The 20,234-nt window shown below is 41.1% G+C and overlaps 1 protein-coding gene across 3 annotated transcripts; it reads left to right on the top strand.

Moving 5' to 3' along the window:
* Positions 1 to 665: 665 nt before the first annotated feature.
* On the top strand, positions 666 to 19,139 carry LOC142100729 (serine protease 23-like). 3 transcript variants are annotated; one of them, XM_075184488.1, is made up of 6 exons: positions 666 to 989; positions 1,381 to 1,439; positions 10,955 to 11,124; positions 11,926 to 12,102; positions 12,668 to 12,741; positions 15,495 to 19,139. In XM_075184488.1, exon 6 carries the CDS (start codon positions 15,505 to 15,507, stop codon positions 16,570 to 16,572), a length of 1,068 nt encoding a protein of 355 aa, XP_075040589.1. In that variant the 5' UTR covers positions 666 to 989; positions 1,381 to 1,439; positions 10,955 to 11,124; positions 11,926 to 12,102; positions 12,668 to 12,741; positions 15,495 to 15,504; the 3' UTR covers positions 16,573 to 19,139. The 3 variants fall into 3 exon arrangements, with proteins under 3 accessions (XP_075040589.1, XP_075040590.1, XP_075040591.1); XM_075184489.1 differs by having other exon boundaries at positions 12,070 to 12,102; XM_075184490.1 differs by lacking the exons at positions 666 to 989; positions 1,381 to 1,439; positions 10,955 to 11,124 and having other exon boundaries at positions 11,149 to 12,102.
* Positions 19,140 to 20,234: the final 1,095 nt, after the last annotated feature.

Genomic DNA, 20,234 nt, shown 5'->3' on the forward strand with positions numbered 1-20,234 from the left:
GAATCCATTTAGAGAGAAGAGTATTCCGACAGAGTAGACATGTCAATGTGCCCATATGAGTACACTAAAATGACACCATTAACTGAATTATTTAACCAGTCACTGTTAACAGGAGTAGTCCAATAGATTTAAAAGAGAGCAAGTTTAGACCCGTTTCATAGAAGTGGAAGTAGAGAAGAAGCTGACAACTACAGACCAGTAAGGGGGAAATTAAAGAAAACATAGCTCAAAGAAGAAATTGTAGAATATCTCAAATCCAAAAAGTTACAAGATCCCAAGATTCACTGTTATCCTTAATCTTAATCCTTAATCATCCTTAAAATAATAAGGATCAAAGAAGGTCTGATTTTAGGAATAACGTTGGACACACTAGATTGCCTCGGTGGTTCCATTATACAATGGCGTTCTATGTTGGAACAGCAATTTGACGTTGTCTGTAATTACGGGTTTTTCCCAACCCACATTTTCATGGAGCTTGTTCCAGATCCTGAAAGCCATTAAAAAAACATACTTGGGAATTTATAAAATTTCCACAGTCTGAATTAGAATGGCGGGAGGTAAAATCAGATTTTTATACTGCAGCACGTATGCCAAATGTCCTGGGTGCAATAGATTGCACCCATGTGGCGTTCACACCTCCACACAAAATGGAAGAGAACTTTCGAAACTGAAAGCACTTCCATTTCATGAATGTGCAGATGGTGTGTGATGCCAGAAAAAAAATTTGTAATGTTTGTGTTGGCTTCCCTGATTAATTTATTTTGCAGAATTTAGGACTGTTCACGAGGTTTGAGGAGGGACAGTTTCCTCATGGATGACTGCTGGGTAAGTTATAGTAACATAACATATTTTATTAATTGTTAATTAAATGAGAAGAACAGTAAGAAAAATAATGGTCCTTTATTTTTTGTATTAGGTGATGCAGGATATGGGAGCCGGCCCTGGTTGCTTACTCCAGTGTCCAATCCAAAGTCTGAAGCTGAAAGAAGGTACCAAGCGTCACATATAGCTACCAGAGGTGTAATTGAGCGTACATTTGGGCTACTTAAGAGCCGGTTTCGCTGTTTAGACAGGTCCGACGGTGCGCTTCTATACTCACCATCAAAAGTTTGCCTTATTGTTATTGCTTGCAGCATTCTGCACAATATTTATTTGGCAATTAATTTGGAGGTAGAGATAGATCCTGATGTTTTACATGATCAAGACCTTTTTTCACCGTCAGCAGAGGGCCTGGAAACTGGTCGTGAGCGCCAGTGTTTAATTTCCGATTTTTTTTCATGCAAGTGGGCAAATTTCTTTATTTAAAGAATTGTTTTTTTTATAAATTGTAATAACTAATAGTTTTTGGTGTTACTAACAGTTATTTGTTAACTTTTTAAGGATGAGCTGTGGAGTTAGTGATTGAGGACCAGACACATTACCAGCACTCTCTTGGCCAGGTGGGTGTGATTTTTTGGAAAGTGCACTATTCTATGTTGTGTCTAATGCAACTTTATGGTAAGTATCTTTACTGACACATACTCACACTGAATGACTTTTGTCTTTCTGTTTTCCTTTCTCTAACATGTTCCTGTCACAACCTATGAGTGCGAGTAATGCAACTGTCACAGAGGTATCTTCTTGTAAGGTCAGTCGTGACCAAGCAAGACCTTGTCATTCGGACTCCAAAAGTGGTGTCCAAATACTTTTACATGTAAAATAGAGATGCTCACTGACCCCCGTGAAGTGGTTTCGGTTTTTGTTTTGGAACTGGAATAGCTTTGTGTTTTGGTTTTGGCAAAACCGCCCTTGTGTGTTTTGGTTTTGGATCTGTAGTTTTTATAAAAATTTCTAAAATATGCTAAAATCACCTAATTTTGCTCTTTTTGTTGTTCCTACATTATTATTAACCTCAATAAGAGTAATTTGCAGTCAATTTTGACCACCTCACAGGTCACAATATTATTTTCATACACTTTCAAACAAATACTGCAGCAATTCTTGCCAGTGATAAGAAGAAGGCCATTGTCATAACTGGGCATAAGACCAAAAAATACATCTCTTATGTGTGGAATTATTTTAACCCAAATCCTGACAACAGTTGTCTAGACAATTATAGCGTTTGTAAAGCCACAGTCAGTAGAGGTAGGGACCTTAACCATCTAGGAACCTCATCCATGTTACGCCATTTGAAACGAATTCATGGCAAGCTGTTGGGAATTTCAGAAACTTATGCTAAAAAAATAACAACAAGTAGCCCATCATCAGCTAGGACCCTTCTCTCACCTACATCACAATGCCTGCAATCTACACCCACAACACCGTCCTCATTAATATCCTCAGTAGCGATCGGAGTTAGTCCTGCATCCAAGTTGCTAAGGCTAGATAACTCCTCCACTATCCTGGATTCCTCAGAAGTATTCTTGAGCGTTAGTCCCACTGCTGCTGCTACTGTTGGTGAATCTGTATCCCAGAAGCAGACCAAGAAGATGACTTGTAGTAGTTTACAACAATTGACTGTTAAACAATCCTTTGCAAGAGGAGGCAAGTATGAAAACTGTCACCCAGTCACAAAGCGGATCACAGAGGCCATGGTGACTATGCTCGTATTAGATCTGCGTCCAATATCCACTGTTAATGCAGCTGGTTTTAGACAGTAACTTGAGGTCTTGTGCCCCCGTTACCAAACTCCATCACGACACCATTTCAGGAGAAAAGCTATTTCTCACCTCTACCAGAAGGTTCGTAAAAATGTAATTATTGGACTACAAAATTCCATTCTACCCACTGTATACTTAAGCACAGATATGTGGACAAGCGGAACTGGGCAAACTAAAGATTATATGACTGTGACAGCCCACTGGGTTGGTGATTCGCCTTCACCAGCAGGAACAGCAGCAGCATGTACCCAAGTATGTCACATTTGTCAGAGGCAGGCTACTCTGTGTATCACCGGCTTCACTAAGAGGCATACAGCTGACAATCTGTTACAAAAACTAAGGGAAGTCATTGCAACATGGCTTATCGACTTGGACTCTCCTCAGGATATATCATTTCTGATAACGCCACCAATATTGTGAGAGCATTACAGCTGGGTGAATTCCTTTACATTCCCTGTTTTGCTCACACAATAAACTTGGTGGTGCAGAGCTTTATAAAAAAAATGACAGGGAGATGCTGTCTGTGGCCTGTAAAATATCTGGACATTTCCAGCATTTGGCAACAGTGTGTAGGAGATTGCAGCAGCTGCAAGAGCAATTTAATTTGCCCTGCCACCAACTGAATCAAGAGATGGTGACAAGGTTGAACTCCACCCTGTATATGTTTCTGTGGATGGAGCAACAGTGAAAAGCCATCCATGCTTATTCTACAAGCCATGACTTTGGGAAAGAAGGAGGGATGTATTTTAGTCAAGTGCAGTGGAGAATCATTTCTGTGTTGTGCAAGGTGCTGAAACCATTCAAAGTAGTCACCAGTGAAGTGAGTTCAGACACTGCTAGCTTGAGTCAAGTGATTCCCTTAATTAGACTTTTGAAAAAGCAGCTTGACAAACTGAAGGAGGAGATGAAACAAAGCAATTACGCTAAGTATGTCGGACTTGTAAATCAAGCACTTTATTCGCTTCGCCAGGATCCAAGAGTTATCAAAATTTTGAAATCGCATCACCACATTTTAGAGACTGTGCTTGATCCTCGGTTTAAGAGCTATGTCTTCTCTTTGTTTCTAACTTACCCAGATCTGAAGAGATGCAAGGAGCTCCTGGTGAGCAAGATGACAGCTCAAGTGTTACGTGACAGGACGGCGTCTCCTCCTTCAGTTTCTAACTCAACTGCTGCTAGGAAAAAACTTAGCTTTCCCAAGAGACCCAGGGATGATGCAGATGACTCGGCACCAAATTTTGACATCTGCTCTGGTCTAAAAGAATTGAGCAAAAAATGTGACACCTCTGCCGTAACGCCACCTGATCCTACTATCAGCATCCAAAGGATGGTGGAGGATTATTTTCACTACAGCATAGAAATAGACATATCAGACAGTCCCTTTACATTCTGGGAGGAAAAAAAGAGAATTTGGAGACCCATGTACCAACTCGCTTTGCACTGCCTAAGCTGCCTACCCTCCAGTGTGTACTCGGAAAGAATTTTCAGCACAGCCGGAAACCTTGTCAGCGATAGGTGTAGGAGGCTACTTCCTCAAAATGTGGAAAAGATGATGTTCATAGAAATGAACTTCAAGTTCCACGAGGAAGGACTTTTCTGCCAATTACATCAAAATACTGAGATTTCTGTAATGGTGGATTCCAGCAGTGATGAATTAATAATGTGTGAGGATGATGTACACACTAATGAGGGTGAGGGTGAGGATGAGTATTATGACAAAAACATCTTGCCACAGTAGAGTTCATTACCAGCACTGTTAGCTTAGGTGCCTTAAGCCCATTGTTACCTTGCTTTGTGGGGGGCTAAAAGAAACCAAGCACTTCAGCCACAAGGAGTGGATCTTTTGTGGCTGAAGTGCTTGGTTTGTTAAAGTGTGCATGTCCTTTTTAATATCCAACATAAGGGTGGGTGGGAGGGCCCAAGGACAATTCCATCTTGCACCACTTTTCTTTTCTGCCACTGCTGTGTGGCAATGTGTCATAGATGTGCTACGAACTGCCGTGTGTTTGAGTCATTGCTCTGTCGCTTAGCATCAAGCCAGGTCGCTGCAGTATTTGTCAGAAAGTGTATGAAAATAATATTGTGACCTGTGAGGTGGTCCAAATTGACTGCAAATGACTTGAAATTAGTGGTATTGAGGTTAATAATAATGTAGGAACAAAAAAAGCACAAAATTTGGTGATTTTTACTAGGGATGTGCACCGGCGACTTTTGGTGTCTCGTGTTTTGTGTTTTGGATTCGGATTTTCGCGATGTTTTGGGTTCGGATTTGTTTCGCAAAACACCTGCCGAAAGGTTTTGGTTTGGATTTAAGGTTTTGGATTCGGATTTTTTTTTGAAAAAAGCATAAAAAGTTCAAAAATCAAGTTTTTGGGCTTATTTTCACTCCTACGCTATTATTAACCTCAATAACATTCAATAACAAGTATTTCCACTAATTTACAGTGTATTCTGAACACCTCACAATATAGTTATTAGTCCAAAACGTTGCAACGAGGTATCTTTCTGGACTGCGTAGTGTAGTGGTCCCCACAATATAATAAGAAAACCATCAACTGGTCTTATCGCACCAAAAAATGTACCTGGACTGCGTAGAGGAGTGGGTCACCACAATATAATTTAAAAACCCTGAACTTGTATGATTCGCACCAATAAATGTATCTGGACTGCGTAGAGGAGTGGGTCACCACAATATAATTTAAAAACCCTGAACTTGTATGATTCGCACCAATAAATGTATCTGAACTGCGTAGAGGAGTGGGTCACCCCAATATAATTTAAAAACCCTGAACTTGTATGATTCGCACCAATAAATGTATCTGGACTGCGTAGAGAAGTGGGTCACCACAATATAATAAGAAAACCATCAACTGGTCTTATCGCACCAAAAAATGTACCTGGACTGCGTAGAGGAGTGGGTCACCACAATATAATTTAAAAACCCTGAACTTGTATGATTCGCACCAATAAATGTACCTGGACTGCGTAGAGAAGTGGGTCACCACAATATAATTTAAAAACCCTGAACTTGTATGATTCGCACCAAAAAATGTACCTGGACTGCGTAGAGGAGTGGGTCACCACAATATAATTTAAAAACCCTGAACTTGTATGATTCGCACCAATAAATGTATCTGGACTGCGTAGAGGAGTGGTCACCACAATATAATTAATAAAAAACCCTCCATGGCTCTGAATTTCCCCAAAAAAAAAATCTGGACTGTGTAGTGGGGTGGCCCCGGTACTAAATTTGATACCTGGGCCACAATACCTCCTCCAAGTTCCAAGTGTAGTGTTTATAACATATTAACACTACACTAATTCTAGCACGTCAAACCCTCTTGTTTTAAATAATGACAGGTCATTTAACTTTTGATTTAATTTTTTGAATTTGTTGACATTTTCTTTTACTTTTTGAACATGGCAAACGACTGTTGAATGGTCACACAATGCCAAAAAAATAGTTGCAAGATGGAATTGTCCTTGGGCCCTCCCACCCACCCTTATGTTGTTGAAATAGGACATGCACACTTTAACAAACCAATCATTTCAGCGACAGGGCCTACCAAACAACTGTGGCTGAAATGATTGGTTTGTTTGGGCCCCCACACCAAAATAACAATTCATCTCTCCCTGTACAAACTAAACAGGCTCTACTGAGGAAAGATGTCGTCCTCATCCTCAACCTCTGATTCCTCTCCCCCTACAGTGTGTACTTCCTCCTCCTCACACATTATCAATTCGTCTCCGCTGGACTCCACAACCACAGGTCCCTCTGTACTATCTGGAGGGCAGTGCTGTACTTCATTGAGGAATTGATTATTCATTTTTATAAACATCATTTTTTCAGCGTTGGGAGGAAGCAACCTCCTTCGCCGCTCACTGATCAGGTTCCCCGCTGCACTAAAAACTCTTTCCGAGTACACACTGGAGGGGGGACAACTCAGGTAAAATAGAGCCAGTTTGTACAGGGGCTTCCAAACTGCCTTTTTTTCCTGCCAGTAACAATATGGACTGTCTGACATGTCTATTTGGATGGTGTCAGCAAAATAATCCTCCACCATTTTTTCAATTGTGACAGCATCCAATGCAGCGACAGTAGACATGTCTGCAATGGTTGGCAGGTCCTTCAGTCCGGACCAGATGTTATCAGCATCCCCGCCAGCGGCTCTTTTAGGAAAACTGAGCTTTTTCCTCGCAGCCATAGATGTGGAAGAAAATGAGGGTGGAGCTGTTGGCATGTCACGGTCCTCTTCAGAGGACAAACTCCTGACCAGAAGGTCTTTGCACCGCTGTAGACTTGTGGCCACTGGAAACAGAGACACAACATACGCTTTAAACCGCGGACCAAGCACGGTGGCCAGAATGTATTCCTCTGACTTTAAAAGAGTGACCACCCTCGGATCCTGGCAAAGCGTACGAAGGGCTTCATCCACAAGAGCTACATGCTTTGTTGGATCCCAATGCTTTACCAGCTCCTCCCTCACTTTCTCTAGCTGCTTCTGCAACAGCCTGATCAGGGGAATGACCTGACTCAAGCTGGCAGTGTCGGAACTGACTTCTCGTGTGGCAAGTTCAAACGGCTGGAGAACCTTGCACAACACGGAAATCAGTCTCCTCTGCGCTTGACTCAGGCGCATCCCCACTCCTTTGCCTATGTCGTAGGTGGCTGTGTAGGCCTGAATGGCCTTTTGCTGCTCCTCCATCCTCTGCAGCATATAGAGGGTGGAGTTTCAGCGCGTCACAACCTCTTGTTTGAGGTGATGGCAGGGCAGGTTCATGGTTTTTTGATGTGCCTCTAGTCTGCGGTAGGCACTGGCTGAATGCCGAAAGTGTCCAGCAATTTTGCGCGCCCCCGCAAGCATCTCCTGCACACCCCTGTCACTCTTGAGGTAATGCTGCACCACCAAATTAATGGTGTGTGCAAAACATGGGACGTGCTGGAAATTGCCCATATTTAATGCCCGCACAATGTTACTGGCATTGTCTGACACCACAAATCCCCATGAGAGTCTAAGTGGGGTAAGCCACTGGGAGATAATTTCCCTCAGTTTCTCTAATATGTTGTCAGCGTTGTGCCTCTTATTAAAGCCTGTAATACACAATGTTGCCTGCCTTTGCACGAGCAGCCATTTTGTAGATGCTGCTACTGATGCATGCAGCTGTTGCTGTTGCTGCGGAAGGCGATGCATCTACCCAGTGGGCTGTCACAGTCATATAGTCCTTCGTTTGCCCAGAACCACTTGTCCACATGTCCGTGGTTAAGTGGACAGTGGGTACAACCGCATTTTTCAGAGCACTGAGGACACTTGATCGTACTTCTCTGTACATTTTTGGTATCGCCTGCCTAGTGAAGTGGAATCTCGACGGGATTTGGTACCGGGGACACAATACCTCCATCAACCCTCTAAATCCCACTCCACTGATGGCGGACACCGGGCGCACGTCTAACACCAACATTGCAGTTACAGCCGCAGTTATACGCTTTGCAATAGGGTGACTACTATCGTATTTTGTGGTCATGGCAAACGACTGTTGGACTGTCAATTGTTTTGTGAAAGACTTAGCGGTCTTATGACTTCCCCTCTGGGAAGATGACCGACTAACAGCAGCAACAGCAGCAGTGGCAGTAGTAGGTGTACCGCTGCAGGATTCCTCGGATGAATCCCGTATTGGAGAGGACTCAGTCTGGCTGCTGACTTGGGCTGCAGGACTCAATCTGATGGAGATCGTGGAGGAAGTTGACGAGGAGGGTGTTGCTGGTGTGTATCCAACTGGACCACGGGATTTAGGTGTCCCTGTACCGATGACGGTCCTAGCCCCAGTTCCTGAACTAGCCACTGAACTATGAAGGTTATTCAGGTGACGTATAAGGGAGGATGTCCCTAGGTGGGCAAGATCCTTACCCCTGCTTATTTGAGCTTTACATAAGCTACATATGGCCATACATTGGTTGTCCGGATTTGGATAAAAATAACTCCAGACCGAAGAGGTGCATTTTTTGGTCTTCTGACCAGGCATGACGATGGGCTTTTTCATCCCATGGACATCAGCTGTTTCCCCCCCTGGTGCCTCATTTACAATAACCACATCACCATCCTCATCATCAAGTTCCTCCACAGCGCCAGCTACATCATCAATAGCCTCCTCCCGAGCCACCTCTTCCCGTACAGTGATGGGAAGGTCAGGCTTGACAACCACCAACACCCTTGGACTCGCCTTGGGGATTTGTGATAATTTCTCTTTAGAAGGCAGAGTTGTTTGCTGTTTTGTTGCTGACAGCATAACTCTCTTCAATTTTTTGTAGGGGGGGGGGGGGTAGGACGAGGAGGGCTAAGATCCTTGGGTGAAGATGGACCACTAGTCATGAACACGAGCCAGGGCCTAAGCCGTTCCTTGCCACTACGTGTCGTAAATGGCATATTGCCAACTTTACGTTTCTCCTCAGATGATTTTAAGTTTCTCTTTTTGCTTTTTTTTGAGAACTTGGGCTTTTTGGATTTTACATGCCCTCTACTAGGAGATTGGGCATCGGGCTTGGAAGACGACGTTGATGGCATTTCATCGTCTATGTCAGGACTAGTGGCAGCAGCTTCAGCATTAGGCGGAAGTGGGTCTTGATCTTTCCCTACTTTATCCTCCAAATTTTTGCTCTCCATTATATGTAGCACAAGATACTGCAGAATGTGTGAACTTGGTAATATTGCAGTACCAATGGGCTTATACTTCAGGATTGGTTTGGCAAATTTTGTTGTAATTAAAAAAAAAAAATTAGTTTTTTGTATTTTTTTTTTTATTAACTTTTTTACATTTTTTAAACACTTGGGAATATTGGGGAAATAACTATGCCCTTGAAGCACAGAGCACGGGACACAGGACCACTGGACTGAACAGGACACAGCACACAGGACCCAGCAGCACCACTGAACTCAAAATTGACAGGGCACAGCACACAGCACCACTGGACTGATACTGCAGAACACAGCACAGCACAGCACAGCACAGCACAGCACAGAACTAAACAGCACAGCACGAGATCTACCAGAACAGAGGACCACCTAACACACCCTCCCTCTACCCTGATCAATGCCCGAGTGAAGATGGCGGCGACTAGCAGGGAATTTATAGGTTCCGAGTATCGCGAGATCCGACAGCGGGATTATGACTCAGAGCCTCGGTTTCAAGTTTTCATTTGGCGCCAATACCCGGATCTGTCTCGGATCCGACTCGGAAAGGTTCGGGTGGGCTCGGATTCAGGAAATCCGAGTGCGCTCATCTCTAATTTTAACATATTTTAGCAATTTTTCTAAAAAAAATACAGATCCAAAACCAAAACCAAAACACATGAGGGCGTTTATGCCAAAACCAAAATACAAAGCTAATCCAGAACCAAAACCAGTTCACGGGGGTCAGTGAGCATCTCTAAATAAATATATATATATATATATATATTCCCTTTGAAAAACATTTAATAAGCAGTCCTTAATGTCTTCTGTACATAATTGCTCCTGATTCCAGACACATGTACAGCATGTATATGATACTGACATCACCAGGACTCAGGACTTAGACTAGCCCTATAGCTAGTGCAAGAGATACGGCAGAAAAACTAGTAACTTTGAGACGACTGTCGCTTGATTTGGTTATGGCTGCGTGTTCTCAAGCTTGGCAGGCCCTCACTGTAAATTGAGTATGGCGAAAACGCTCCTTTCCCACCCCGTTAACTCCTCAAAATCATAGGCTGTAATAAGTGTCTATTGCATTTGCATACGCAGCGGCCAGGGCTGTGTTCACGGCCGTATGTTCCAGTTCTGGGCATATGCAAAGTGATTTTGCGTATAATACACTCAAAATCAGCAGATACGTACCTTAATGACTCAGGCCCAGTATATCTTGTGGAAAAAAGTACATAGATTTTTCTCCTAAGTTGTTTAATGCGGAATTTACTGTGATAATATGTGTCTACTTTTCTGTGACAGCGCCGCGGCTGCTGTACAGTACAGGGCAATGTTTAGTGCCCGTTAGTTCGCGGAGGGGAGGGGTTTCTGGAGAACCAGAAACCCCCCCTGCGTGCGCCCCTGGATGACTATTCTTTTATCCCTATAATAAGCTTTTCTTCCCTTCATTTACAACATACAGTTCCTTCTAGTTTCTGCAGTAGTACAAAGTCACAAAACTATAACCTATTTAAAAAACTGTTTTAATCTGTGAATTACTTTCATAATTTTCTCTTAACACAGCTTTTCATCCAACAGGTGACTTAGACATCTTCTCTCTATACCATTCTTACACTGTGTTGCATTCCTTTCATGCAGGAGCTCGCCCACACTCCACTCACCTCCCCCCTGTTCAAAGAGGCTGCTGGAAGGTGTGCGAGGGGTGGGAGCTAGGTGACACAAGGCAGAACAGAAAGTCTTGAGGAGAAAGTGGGACGAAGCTGTCATTGAATGGGATCTTCATGCTAGGAACTAACTGGCAGTACTAGGTAAGCTGTGCTATCAGGTTTGTGTCATATACTTGGGTGGAGAGTGAAACAAACAGCTGTTGATTACACATAGAGACTGAAAGTGGAAGTGAGGCCCTTACTAGGTAGATCTAACTATTAACAGTCCGGAACCAGAGGCTTTTTAAGAGTGAATACCAAAATAAAAGGCTTATTATATTCCTACCAAATCTGATCTCTAACTAGGTGGTTCTGGAGGGTGGCTCACCCAGCACAGATCTTGTTGTGAAAAGGAATACAGGGAAAAGAAGCAGCATGTTGATATAGAAAAGGAATAAAATAGATATGAGATAAGTGTAACATGTGAGGCAAATTGTGATTAGATTAGTATTTTTTCAGTGCGGTATAGACTAGTTCATTGCCATGCACAGTAGTGCTGATGGCTTTGCTGTGTAACTCTTACAGCCTAGAAGGATTACATAAAGAGAGAATTTAATTCACTTAGTCTAGAAATTTCAATTGAAAAAATGACTGGAAGCAGAATTCTTTTTTAGACTAAAACAGGTACAATGCATTTACTGGCTGACCTCGGATTATTTCCTTCACACAGGCACCAGCCCACATAAAATATTATATCTTCAGGACTGCAATAAGTAATTTCAGCAATTTTATGGCTCCATGTCACTAACACAAGCTAATTTGTTTAGGACAACAAAACAGAGTATATTTGTCATGTCAATGCAAGGCTGTTAACCATATCAACAGAGCAATTGAATAAGGGAAGCAGTAAATCAGATTGGCAGACACTAGAACAAACTTTTGCTCTTTTCTCCTGTCCTTTAGTGTAAGTCCAGCATGGGATGGGGTACAAAGGCTTTGTACTCTATATTCTGCGTATGTCGTGCTGGGAGCTGGGTGGAGTAATGCAAACAAGAGCAGCTTTGTGCGCTGACAATTTATAGTTCACAACTGTGGTGTTTTCTACAGGAAAATGTCTTCGGAGCTTACTTTCAGTTGGAGGTGAGTACGACTACTGTTTAGGGTGACCAGTGTGAGGTGAGATAGACTTAGACATCCAGGTGCACATCTCTAATATTCTTTAGGATGTATCATAACACTGTTTTAAAGATACAACTGTTTAAAATCACTTTTGGTAGAATAATATGTTATAAAGCCAGCAAAATACTCTTGTTGTAGACTTTTTCTATCTTAATCTAATTTTCTTCAAATAATATCTAACTGTTTTAAAATGTCAACCTAGCTCATAGAATTTACTTAATCTTACAAACATCTGTTCTGTGCTATTTAAAAACAGGTATAAAGAATTCTCTTCCACAAAACTAATATATTGGTGGGCATTGATAATAGCGTACTGCCCCGTTTAGTGTCTCACATTTTGTGTTTGAGCAATTAAGATTATGGTTGTGTATTAGCTATCAGCTGGTGTCATTGGCTTCTAAAATGTCATTTTGTGTTTTATACATTCACTGGTGAACCCACAATACAAGATGTCATGTAGTCTAAGGCCCTGAACGGGACTATTGCTCACAGAATAACATATTGTCTATTACCTGTTTTATGACAGAGTAATTGTGATTTGCTCGTTCACATCCTGAGGATGAAGGACGAAAGACACTGATGCTGCAGTCTGTCCTATAGGTAAGAAAGCAATACTATGGTCTATAAAATAAATACATTTGAGTCACCAAAAGAAGGAAGATAAGATGAAGTGATATGCAATATTTCATTAATTTACTTATTTGTGCACGTATATTTATAAACATGAAGCTACAGTTCCAGCAATCAGACATGGTGGCAAGCAATATTTTTTTTTGTAAGGGGTGAGATGCACTTCTCTATTATTCTGGAAATTTCAATTTTAAGGGGCATGCAAGTGGCAGGTTGGAAAGTTTTTGTACTGCCTATACAGAATGTGAGTTAAACATAACATAATATGTTTGTAAGTGTAGGGGCAGGGACAGCACGGTGGCTTAGTGATTAGCACTTCTGCCTCACAGCACTGGGGTCATGAGTTCGATTCCTGACCATGGCCTTATCTGTGTTGAGTTTGTATGCTCTCCTCGTGTTTGCGTGAGTTTCCCTCAGGTGCTCCAGTTTCCTCCCACACTTTAAAAACACATTAGTGGGTTAATTGGCTGCTATCAAATTGACCCTAGTCTCTGTCTGTGTGTATGTTTGGGAACTTAGACTGGTAGCTCCAATGGGGCAGGGACTGATGTGAGTGAGTTTTCTGTACAGCACTGCAGAATTAGTGGCGCAATATAAATAGCTGATGATGATGATGAATTGTAGATACATAATAAGAAGTGGGATATGTAACTAGTCCTACACAGCAAACACTATGATCTGCTAGATATATGTAAAATCTTACAAATGCATCTGACCAGAGTACAGCCTGTAATATCTGTCACATTGTGTAAACCTCATTGCAGGTTATATTATTAATATTACTACTTTTGTTTCACAAGGAGCCACAGAGCTCCACAGCACAATACAGTGGTGAAAACAGGGCATACTTACAACAGGACATGCAAGGTTGAAAAAATACATACAGACATGAAAACATAGGTTAGGGAGAGAGTTTACAGTCTAGAGGGAAAAGGACACTGCTAAGGCAAAAGAAGCGAATGGGCTCAGAGTGGAGATTGGGACAGCAGCAAGGGAGTAGTATAGATGGGTATAGGGTAGACTCTAATAAAGTGATAGGTTTTCAGACAGAATTTAAATATTTGAAGGCTTGGGGAGAATCAGATTGAATGTGACAGGGAATTCCATAAGCGGATAGGGAGAGGTCTTTTAGGTTTGATTGGGAGGTGGGAGGTCTGTTGGAATTGACATAGTACCCAAATTATATTTTAATGAGCATTCATTTTTAATGTAATAAATACTGTATATAAACATATATCTGTAGACTTTTGTACACAAGTCAGCATAAAGCACATATTAATATACACAGGGATAATCAGCTGGGTGATATATGCTTCAGTATGAGCAATGAAAGGATATCCTTCATCTAAAGAAGTGTACATATCCAAAGATACAAAAGAAGCAATTTTCCACCTGTTCTGCTTTCTCCATATCAGGAGAGATCAGATACAGTAGTTCTGATTGAAGGTCTTATAAATGCCTATTATCCTACTAAATACAGTGAATGGTGTATTTGTCAAGGGAAGTTAGATTGTGCAATATCTAAAGAACTCACTAAAAGAGTCAAAGGGAACACGTGATTATGGCCTTTTCTTCCAGTCAAAGTCATAATTATAACAAAATATCTATGCTGGTGCTTGTAGTTCTACAAACACCATCATACCCAAACAGTTTATGGCAGCCTGGGCTTGCTGGGACCAGTAATGCCACAGAAAATAAAATAAAATAATTTATCTAATTCAACCATTTATTACCACAGAGTTGGAGGGGACCCGCATTTTGTTTTGACGGGCCCGATTTCCATAGGGAACTCAACTCTGTGGTAAACAGGCTGGGGCTGTTAGACATTATGAAAAAGGGACCCCACATTTTAGGCTTCCCTTATATAGTGTAACCCTCTCAAAGCCTGTTGCAGGAAGTGGCTTGTTCAGTGGGGATTTCCCCATACTGTTTCTACCTCAAAAATTACTGTACCCAACCCACTCCCTTTTATTGGAGACGGGGGTGGGGGTGGACTAGTGCCATGTGTTATTTTTTATTATTTATTTATTTCTCATTTCTTAACACTGGCAAGTGATACGCTTCCTAACAGGTGTATCTACTGGTTCTCATCACTCTGAATATGCCACATCCACATGAACATGACTTTTCTCTCAGCGTAAGGAGTCGCAAGTGTAAGATCAGTGCAATCAAATTTGCATAGGGATGTATACGTTTTCTGTGCGTAGTACGAAACACATATTTTACATAAAAAAATGGACTTACAGCCCACTCTACATTTGCCCCTGTATATCTAGGTTTTACATATGTTACCACAATGATTTTCATAGTAAATAATTAGCTACTTGGCAAAGGATTCATGGGCATCAGTATTGTTTACATTGTAGGGCGGAATTGGGCACTTAAAGGGGGTATTACAAGTGTAAGGATGGTATTGCTCGATTGGGCTTGGTGTCATGGTTAGAAACATGACATTTGCTACCAGAAAACCTAACTGATTGGTTGGCTGCATTAATAAATAGATATCATTTTAACTGAAAGAAACATAGCTATTTTATTTAATACCCCTCTTCTATATTTGGAGCCTAGGGATGTGGAATCTATCACATGCCATATTTTGTGACATGTGATACTGACTGTAGGAACTTACTGGGCATATTCCAGTGCCCTCACTGTGACGTAGATGTACTGAACTATAACATGACATAGCTAAATTGATTTTTTTGTTATTCATTTTTCTGCAGTGACATTAATATGAAGATCGTTGGGAACTCATCATCACTTTTATTTGTGTACTTGGCTGTTCTCTCCATCGCTGCTTCTGATCTCCCTGACCTGGAGCTGGTGACACAACAAACACTTCCTTTAGCTCCATCTCATTTCACTGCCATTGGTACTCCAGTGCTCAGCATAGTCTGCACAAATGAGTGTGTTCTGCATGAGTCTCAGTCAGAACCATTACCTGTCAGCCATCAACTGGACTACGAGACTGCATATTTAAATGGCAGTCGTACACTGACAACAGTGACCATAAGCCTACCTCAGAATAGTACCAGAAATTGGGGTGAAAATAGCTTGAAAGCTATACGAGCTCGGAGACAAATATATGGACCAGATATCCGCTTTTCCATCCGCAGTCACCGCTTTCTTAAAGATTTCCCTTTTGCTGCTGCTGTTCGTGTGTCTACAGGTTGCACAGGTGTGCTGGTAACTGAACGTCATGTCTTGACAGCAGCTCACTGTATTCATGATGGTCGTGATTATGTTCAAGGAGCACGTAAGTTGCGCGTTGGTTTCTTACGTCTAGGAGCTCGGCGTTCTCTACGCTGGGTACATGTTAAAAGAACAAGGGTTCCCCGAGGATGGATTGGTGCCCCAGCAGAACTTAGTATGGATTATGATTATGCTTTGCTGGAGCTTCGACGGGCACAATCACAACCTCATATGCACCTGGCTGCATCCCCACCTCTGGCGAACCTGGCTGGAAGACGAGTTCACTTCTCAGGCTTTGACAGTGACCGACCTGGGGAGCTGGTTTATAGATCATGCAGAGTGCAACAGCAGACTACACATTTGCTCTATCAGCACTGTGATGCACGCCCTGGTGCTAGCGGCTCCGGAGTTTATGGGCGACTGCGGCATGGTGGCCGCTGGGAGAGGAAAGTGATTGGGATATTTTCAGGACACCAATGGGTAGAAGTGTCTGGAGAGCCAAGAGAGTATAATGTTGCAGTCAGGCTGACCCCTCCAAAATATGCCCAGATCTGCTATTGGATCCGGGGAGCCAGTTCAAGTTGTCATAATGAATACATCGGTCAATGACATGACAGCATTCAATACAAAGTTTATTTACATATAGAACAGAGACTTTTTTTTAACAAAGATAAAGTGTTTCTTGGAATGTTCAAGTCCTGCATATGTTCCAGAGGGTGCCAGCTGTTAACTGGTAAAGGGTAACTAAAATACAGCTCAGCAAGGTGCCTGTAGCTCAATTGGAGTAAATATTTTGCAAAGGAAATGCTATTTCCAGCAAGCATATCAATAACAGTCAGGCATTTTGCTATTATCTCCACGATTGCTAGTGTTCTTCATTCTATTCTCATCTCTGCCCAGACCTGAAACTCTAATCTTTCATCATGACCTATTTCACCCAGTGTGAAATACTCTACTCACAACTTACAACTCATCTTTCTATTGCAGTACCTTGTGTTGAAACAACTTATGTTTAAAAGCACCCTTCTCATTAATTCTGACAAGATAATTGAAAAAGTCACATAAGCTGAAACTTTGGGATCAGATGGAGGGATCATATAGGAGGGTTAGAAAACTGCCTGTCAGAGTGACATTCAACTAAAAAAAAATTAAAATGAAAAGTCAAACAAAATGTAGACTTAATTTTTAACCTTTTATATGTGAATGATGGTGAAAATACATGAGAAATATTCTCATGATTCTGGTAAACAGTGAAATAATATTTACGGTTAGAAAATATTTTTAAATGTTAGATTCATGTGCTTTTGCTAGATATTTTTACGAGATTTATTTTGCTAACCTATCGGATCCCATTTACCTCCAAAGTTCCTTGATTCGAAAATTAACACACGCAGCAGACAGTCCCAACAATTAGATAATTGTATCAGCTAAGCTTTATTAGTTAGAATAATTATCCTTAATTTAGGGAAAAAACACAATATCTTAAGTAAATAATGTATTGACAAGCATGTTTTTTTAAATGAATAGGATTTTGGAATTAATTGGATAAGGTATTCTAGTAAATAAATAATAGTAAAACAAAATAGACAAGCAGCGTATACCCCAACTAGCCATAAGGGTTACACAGTCTGGACTGGTTCCCAATAAAGCAGTGGTTATTCTAACAGGTTAACCCTCAGCGTTGGATAGCCCTATCATAGTAGAACCGGAGCAAGATTGCTCAGTGCAGGGGTTGGAGGCGCAAAAATACAGAGCAGACCTCCCTCCACAAGCACTGAAAAGTGCTCAAGCTCTTCCAGGCACCATGGGCTGTGGGTATCACAGTAATAAAGACAATTAGGTCCACTGGAACGCCGACAATAATTTGCCAACCCAGGAGATCCGAGTATAATGGTAAGACCAATAATATGAAAAAGTAAATAAAACACACACTTTTGTAATGAATAAAATTTATTTAAATAAAACCCACCCTGGAACTCTGGTTCACCATTTTATTATAAAATTGATCTGCTGTAATCCAATGGAATCCTAGCATGGGAAATCTTGCAGTTAAGGAAAATATCCATGTATTTAAATGGATTTAATTACTGCAAAGTGCTTAAGTGAATGCAAATTGTGAACTGCAAATCTAGAACCACAAATATGAGTTAGTGGTTTGAAGGCAGGACGGCCATGTGAATCGAAACATAGCATACCAGCCTATTGTACCGCAAGAAAGTTTGATGCTCTTGAACCATTCTAATTACTATACACGTGCTTTTTACACATGAAAATGTGTATTAATGTTTTACAAAACAAATCCTTATGTATTTAAGCACTTTGTACATTTAACAAATGCCGGTACATTCAAACAATGTGCGAACAGCAGCAAGTGTAAGTGGCTAAGTACATTTTTGTGTATTTTACACATCACTGGCTGGGGATAAACCAGGCCCTGATCATCCAATAGGCTAACTAGGCTGCAGCCTAGGGTGCAATGTTTTTTTTTGGGGGGGGGGGCACAAAATTGTGAGAAGTATAAACTAAAATTTATTTTAAAATATAAGAAATGATTGTTCTCCAAGTAAAAAGATAAAATGAAAAAAAAATGTAGTAATGTTTTAATCTGGACGTAGTCCCATGTAAGGCTGAAAACAATAAAGCATCCTTGGATGGGTGCTTGTGGATAAGCCAGTAGGAGAGATGAGGATGGCGGCAGGCACAGACATGACAGCTCCTTCTCCTTCCACATTATTTATGCCTCTTCTGCTGTACAGTTCTGATTTAAATAAAAATTAAATAAGTTAGAAAGATTGCCCTGACCCTTTTAAGGAGCCTAGTGGAGCTGAGTTTTGAAAATATGGGAACTTAGACATTGGTGGGGTGATGAAGTAAGCTGGATTTTAAATTAAGGACCAGTTTGTTTTAAACTACCGTGCATTAGCCTGGTGTGGAAGGCAAGGGGCACTACAAATATATTAGCCTAGGGTGGTCTGAACCTTTAATCAGGCCATGGGAGAAACCACATGCATGTGCACAATGTTGCTAACTAATGATTCTAGGTATGCTCACAGGATCATTAGCATGTAACTGGCTGTTGTAACTTATTCATATAGTATTATATCAGATTGTAAAATAAACATTTTAAATAACAAGTAATTAGTCTATAAATACATATAATTACCAAATAGTTGAATTTTTATAGGTAAATTAAACTAATAAAACAAAAAAATGAATGTAAACATGTATTTTAATATTGTTTTTATATGTGCATTAAGATATGCGCCAGCTAAAAGTGGACAAGCACAATACTGGTTAAAAAGACAATACAGAAAATCTATCTACAGGTTGTGAAACTAATTTACTGAATGTGCATAGCCAGAAGTTTCATGTGGATGCTCTTGTCCTTTGGTAACTATGCAAGCAATTATGCTGAGAAATAAAAATGACACTGACACATGTAAGTCATTCCCAAATGTGGAGATTACAGTGTGATAGAAATAACTGTAGACAGGGGTCCTATGCCAAAGGTTGTGGGGACAGGGTGATACTTGTCCATCCACACTGGACACTCCTATACTGCTTTTCTTAGAGTAAACAACTGAAAGCCCAAACAGGGCTTCACTGTGAAGACAATGACCTCTATAATACTCATTAAAGCAGAGGGAGGTCCTCAGAAACGAATGGTCCTATTTATTCGGGTCCCATAGATGCTATGTGAAGGGTCCCCTTGGTGGCTTAATAGGAATTTAAGATGTGTGGTCATGTGTGTGTGTATAAGTGTGCATTTGAACACATATATACACATACCACCACTCATCTTAAATTCGGTAAACACACAACCCATCATACAGTTCACTCACCCCCTGACAATTATAACATAGGCTGTGGAGGGGTGTATATACTGTAGATATGGGTGATGTGTGTGTATATATAAATATCTTTACATGTGTTTGTCTGGCAATATATAAGAATGTGAATATAGTCAACCAAAAAAAACTTACCAACATGGGTGGCAGCTGTCTCAGGATGTCCTGTTGGCTTCTTTGCTGGGCACTTTGAAGCTGGCTCTACAATAAAATAGAATAGTGAGTTAATTTACTATAAATTTTAAATTTTAAACATGTTTTACAAACACATCATATACATCTATATATATACACTAACCTTCTGATGTAAATGCATACATGCCAACTTTAAAAACTTCTCACCCGTGAGATCTCGGGGGAGAAGTCATGTGACAGGGATTAGGAGGGGGCCCCGCTATAAACTGGCAAAATCCACAGCATTGA

The sequence above is a fragment of the Mixophyes fleayi genome, chromosome 9 (assembly GCF_038048845.1).
Source record: "Mixophyes fleayi isolate aMixFle1 chromosome 9, aMixFle1.hap1, whole genome shotgun sequence".
NCBI lineage: Eukaryota > Metazoa > Chordata > Amphibia > Anura > Limnodynastidae > Mixophyes > Mixophyes fleayi.